At 54.9% G+C, this 5,955-nt stretch overlaps 1 protein-coding gene across 4 annotated transcripts in view; it reads left to right on the forward strand.

Moving 5' to 3' along the window:
• The first annotated feature begins 472 nt into the window (after positions 1-472).
• SHISA5 (shisa family member 5) overlaps positions 473-5,955 on the forward strand; it is a 22,026-nt gene continuing 16,543 nt past the window's right edge. For 2 of the 4 annotated variants that reach the window (XM_019634443.1, XM_019634446.1), the window contains exons 1-2: positions 473-653; positions 3,543-3,699. In XM_019634443.1, the coding sequence (XP_019489988.1) occupies positions 476-653; positions 3,543-3,699 (335 nt within the window). In that variant the 5' untranslated portion in view covers positions 473-475. Of the gene's footprint in view, positions 654-921; positions 1,120-3,542; positions 3,700-5,955 lie in introns of those variants that run through there. The other 2 variants (XM_019634450.1, XM_019634456.1) reach the window with 2 other exon arrangements.

Genomic DNA, 5,955 nt, shown 5'->3' on the forward strand with positions numbered 1-5,955 from the left:
AGGGTGGAGCCCTCAAGAACGGGATTCCTTAGTGCCCCTATAAAAGAGGCCCTGGAGAGGTAGGTCCCTTGGCCCTTTTGCCATGTGAGAACAGGGGAAAAGATGGCCATCTAGAACCTGGAAGCTGACTCTCATCAAATGCAGAATCTCCTGGCACCATGGTCTTGGACTTCCTAGTCTGCAGAACTGTGCAAAATAAATGTGTTTATCAACTACTGAGTCTGCGATGTTTTGTTCCAACTGCATGCCCCACAGTGCGGGGCAGGGCCACTGTTAGCCATTGCTCCATTGCACTGGGTCTTGTGAAGGGCACATGTTGGGGGCAGGCAAGGATGTGCGCCAGCCGGCACTCCCCTGAGCCCCCCAGGGGCCTAGTGTGTGCCTGGGGGCTGCGAGTTTCTATCCCTCCGACCAGGCCACTTGAGCCAGGCCTGCCCTCGTCCAGGGCTGAGCCTGCTTGGACTCGGGGGGTTGGATGACCACCGCGATGGAGGCGCCACCCCGAGGGCGGGGCGATGTTGTGTGCTCAGGGCTGGGGTCCCCGGAGGCCTCCGGACTCGACTTCCGGAAGGGAACCCACATTGGTTGTGGGGCGCCTACTGCGTGCCCAGGTCTGTCCTGGACACTGTCCCACCACCTCACCTGGTCCTCAGGTAACTCTTGGAGAAGAGAGTGAGGATTCGTTGGGCACACGAGGAGCCCGAGGCGCGGGGAGGGGCTGTGTCGGCCTCCGGCGCGCACAGCAGGAGCGCAAGTGTGGGTGCGCATCCCCGCGGAGACCCCCTCGGGGCTGAGGGCCGGAAGTATCCGGGGAGCAGGAGGCAACTCGGGCCGCCCCGAGTTCTCGCGCGGACGCCGGACGTGGGGCCGCGGGCGCTTCCCCTCCTCCGCCTCGCCCTCCGTCCTCCTCTTCCTCCTGGGCGGCGTTCCCGGAACCCGCCGGGGCGTGGCCAAGAAGTGGGTGGCCGCGCGGGTCTCTGGGGCTGCGGCTGCACGGCGACCCTGGTGCTTCCGTCCGTCCGTGTGTCCGTCCGACTGTCCGCCCAGCCATGGTCGCCCCGGCCCCCGCGCCACGGACCCTGTTGCTGTTCCTGCTGCTGCTGCTGCCGCCTCCGGGTGGTGAGCCTTTGGGGGTGGGAGAGTTTGTCCCGGCCAGGGACGGGGGCAGCCACGTCTGCCACGGACCTGGACCGAGCCCAGGCGTTACCGCCCCCACAGCGCCCTCACCCCGGCACTCCCACCCCTTGTAAACCCGAGGCAGTCGGCAAACCCCCAGGACTGACCTCTTCTCACCCCAGCACCCCTGCCTGCCTGAACTGACATTGCCCAGACCCCAGGCAGCTGCCACCATTGTTATGCCCTGGCATTGGGTGTGTGTGTGGAGTCTATCCTCCCTCTGATGTTTCAAGGCATTAAGTCCCTAGAAGTTAGGGTAGGATTCCCTGCCTGGCCTTAGCCCTAGGTGGTGGCAGCTGGGAGGCCTGGCCCCTCCATCATAGGTCTTACATCGGCCTCTGTTTACTGGCTGGGAGTCCCCTGCCCCCACCCGCTGCCTCCAAGCCCCGCGTATTCTTGGAGATAGCTGAGGCGGGTCTCTGGGGCCAGAGGAGACACCACTAACTGAATGTGTTGATTGGTTGACTGTAGACTAATGATTCACAGGCTGGGAGGCCGGCTGGCGGACTTTTAGGACTATTGGCGAAATTGGAACAGCACCCTACCCCCCAGCCATAGAGAGCCAAAGTTCCCTCTGGATGGGTGGCTTCCTTGAGGGGAAGGACCTTGTTTCCTGGGGGCTCTGAGGAATCTGGAGGACCTAGGGTGGAAAAGTGAGCAGGCGGGGAGCCCTGTGCCTGATCCAGTGAGGTCTGGAGAGCCTTGTCCAGAGTCCCTGGGGGTCAAAGAACATTTGTGTCATGGGCTCTTGGCCCAAACAGAGTCACTGGTGTTTGTCTTCAGCCTCAGCTTAGAAGCTTGGGCTGGACTGTGACTCTAAAGGTTGTAAAGACCTTTGCTAGAGGTGATGGTGGGTCACCTGAGCCACCCAGTAGCTTGGGCCATGCTGAGTAGATCTGCTGTCAGATGGACAGCTGGCTGGGCTAGGCCTGTTGGTGGTCCCACTCTCTGCCCCACAGCTTTGCCCAGAGTAGGGTTCTGCCTGGAGTTGCCAAGAACAAAGCACTCCCCCTCCACCCCCGGCCCCATTCCTAGTTACCTCTTCTCAAGGAGATTACTCAGTGGGCCTTGCGCTGCTGATGGCCCCCAGGGTACATGATACTGACTGGGCTGGGTCGGTAGAGTCCCAGTGCTGTGCCAGGGCTGTTTCCAGGTGACTTAACCCATCTCAGAGTTTATCATCAGACCTATCCCCAGTCTGCCATAGTCATCTGGGCCTTGCTGGTTCCATTTGGGGTCCAAGCAGAGTCCTGGACTTCCCATCCTGCTGGTGGGCACTAGATCTCTGCTACGGTGATGTGAGGATGCGTGGGGACATATGGCTATAGCATCTTCCTGGAAGTTTGCAAATCTTGTGGTCACCCAAAGCCCTGGGTCATCTTCCACATTTGTCAGCCAGGTCCCCGCAGCATGACCTTGTGGACTGAAGCTCTATCCTTACCCCAGCCTGTGGGGATGTCCTTAGATCCAAATTCTGTGGCTGAGAGCCTTCTGATGGTTCTGGGGCTTGAAATGGTGCCACTGCCTTGGAGCCCTGGCCACTGAGAGTACAGACATTTCCTAGGCACCTGCTGCAGGCCCAGCGCAGGACTAAGTGCTGCATGGACACTTGCGTGGTGGGTGTGACAGTGGACGATGGTGAATTGGTCAGGAGACAGCCTACCCGAGGGTGTGGTGTGTGAGGGCTGGGCCCCTGACACTGTAATGTCCAGCAGGGGCTGAGGCTGCTGTGGCTGAGTGGTGGGGAGAAGGAATGGGGATTAAGAATTGGCCTGTCCAGTGCCTGGTCCCCAGCAGCTGGCCAGGGGCGTTACTGTTCAGCTGTGTGACTGCTGGGCTTGGGCGGCTTCCCGAGAGGGTGGCCTGGAGTAGGGCCTTCAAGGCCCTTCTAGTAGATTTGAAGGTGGGGGTAGGAAACATGCAAGAATATGGGCAGATTGTGGATAGGACTGGAAAGTTGGGGTGACCTCCAAGGCCCTTTGCAGTCTGGATCCTGCATTGTAGACTGTGGACTTGGACTTAATTCTAAGGCAATGTGAACCAGGGATGTTCTGAGAGCAAGAAGTGGCCCAGTTAGACTCACACACTTCAGAAAGTTCACTCTCCCATCAGAAGGCAAGGCAAGCAGACTGGTGGGGAAAGAGGGAACCCAGTTAGGTATATCTGCTGTGGCCCAGGGGAGAAGGCATGGCTGGTTGGGGTAGTAGCCAGAGGCGGCCAGTGACTCAGATGGCTCAGCGATGGCCCAGCGTGCTTGTGCCTGCTGGCTGTTCTGAGGACTGGGCTGTATTGGCTGGGACATGGCTGAGTCCTGGTGTGAGGCGTCATCATGTGGCCACAGGTGAACATGTTTTTCTCTGCTCCAGCCCAGGATGAGGTGTGTATAGCTTCCAGTGGATACAACGTCTTCCCCAAGTCCTGTCCTGATTTCTGCTGTGGCACCTGTTACAGCCAGTACTGCTGCTCTGATGTGCTGAAGAGATTTGTGTGGAGCCAGGAAAGATGTCTTGATTTTGAAAACAGGTGGGTGCATCCGTGGTCACAGGGTGGGTGGCCGGAGTCTGCCTCAGCCCTGCCCCTCAGCTCCGCAGCCCTTTCAGGATGGTGGCAGAGCATTGGGTCGGGAGTCTTTGTTCTGGGCTGGATTCCCCAGACCCTGTTCACCCTGCCCCTCTCTCCCTTCCCCCGGACGGCTCCAGCTCCCCTAGCCTTGGGCTGAGCAGGTTTCTCAGGGGTTTGTGGCCTCAGCTGGTCCTGTGGCTCAACCCTGGGTGTGTACTTGGACCAACATATCCTCAGGGTGGGCACCTTGGCGTGAGAATACCCTGCAGTATGTGCATGCACCTGGGGGGGTTGTATAGATTTGTACAGGTTCCATCTTGTGGGCCCTGAAGGGCACAGTGCATGGGCATGTACCCCATAGGGTGCCATGCCTGTGTCCTGGTGTGGCCCATGGATTTACACTGCACCTTGCATGTAGACTGTTTCATGGATGGGAACCAAGTTTCCAGGCCCATGCGTATCTCTCCCTTTGTCACATTCTCTGTTGCTTTTGTGTTTGGCCACAGGTATAGAGAGTTGAGGTGGTCATCCTCCTCAACTCATGCCAGGTGATCATCATTGTCTGGGCAAGACTAGCCTTCCCGCCCACGCCCCCCTCCACCCCCCCACATCTTATATATTTATTTTAATCTCCCATGACAGTTTCTTCCCACTTTCACTTCATAGGCAACCAGTCTGCCATATCCTTTTGATTGTTTCTGTTCTTGCAAAGTCCATATTGATTTGTGGGTACAATGAACCCCCTTCCTTTTTACACTCAGTACAGTGTTTCTAAGACCCACCCATGTTGTTGTATGTACATCTGGTGTGTGCCCACCACAGCTGTGTCATTCTCTGTGGTGTGAATCTAAAACTGTTGCTATCACAGATAACTGCAGTGGGCATCCTCATAGGACTTCCTCCTACCCTCACAGAGAATTTCTTGGAAGTCTATGTGGGAGCAAATTGCCACGTCAGAGAGATGCACATAGTTACTGAGGACTGCCCAAGTGCTCTTGGTAATGGTGGCGTAAGGCTGCAGACCTGCCAGCCACACCTGAGTGTTCCTGGTGGGTCACATTCCACCCTTTTACTTTCAGCCTTTTGATATCCTTATATTTTACAAGTGTCTTCTGTGTTTTTGTCTTTTTTTCTTTTTTCTTTTTTCTTTTTTTTCTTGTTTTGTATTTTTTTAATCCATTCTGGTAATTTTTAAAAACAGGAACATTTATTCCATTTAAGCATAATGTATTCTATTTAAACGTTGGTATTCTTGGATTATATTTGCCATCTTATTTTGTGCGTTTTATTTGTCTCTCCTGTATTTCTTTCTTTTTCACTTACTGTATTGTTTTGGTTTTTATTCCATTTTTTTCTCTTCTACTGTTTACTTCTTTTTCAATTTATATGCCTCTATTCCTTTGTCTTGCCTTATTGCACTGGCTAAAACCTCCAGTACAATGTTAAGTAGAAGTGGTGAGAGCAGACATCCCTGTCTTGTTTTCAATTTCAGGGAGACAGCATTTACTTGATGTTAGCTATACCTTTTCTTTTCTTTTTTTTTTTAATAGGAATAATTTTTTTTTTTTTTTTAAGATTTTATTGGGGAATTGGGGGAGGGAACAGTGTTGGGGAATCTAGTTGTGGAGGATGTCGCTTCACTGGGCCATGTTGGTATTGTGATCATTGTACTCTTCCCGGCTGAGGCAGATTGGTCGCCTGCAATTAGATGGCCGCTCACACTGGTTGCCGGCCACTCATGGTAGCTTACGGCAGCCCACTGCAGCCCCACTGCCTATGCCATTGCCAGCGACTCATGGCAGCCCAGCTCCAAGTCGAGCTGTTGTTCACCATCTTAGCCATAGAGGGCGCGGTGTCACTGGCCCTCATGTGGGATCCGAACCGGGGCCTTGCTGCTCAGAGCTGGCATCCCAAGCCAACTCAACCAACGCGCCACTTGGCTGGTCCTTGTCTAACTTTTTTACGCAGCCTATTCAGCACTTTCAAATACTAAACTTGGTTAACTGTTTGTCCAGTTGGTACAAATTCATACTGAATAATCCCTCTGATATAAAAAAAGTTTGGGGCCGGCCGAGTGGCGCGTTGGTTAAGAGCTGGCTTGGGACGCCAGAGAGCCCCGGTTCGGATCTCACATATGAGGGCCAGTGACACTGCCCTCTACAGCTAAGATGCTGAACAACAGCTCAACCTGGAGCTGGGCTGCCGTGAGTCGCCGGC

Source organism: Hipposideros armiger, unplaced genomic scaffold, assembly GCF_001890085.2.
Source record: "Hipposideros armiger isolate ML-2016 unplaced genomic scaffold, ASM189008v1 scaffold_18, whole genome shotgun sequence".
In the NCBI taxonomy this organism is placed as follows: Eukaryota; Metazoa; Chordata; class Mammalia; order Chiroptera; family Hipposideridae; genus Hipposideros; species Hipposideros armiger.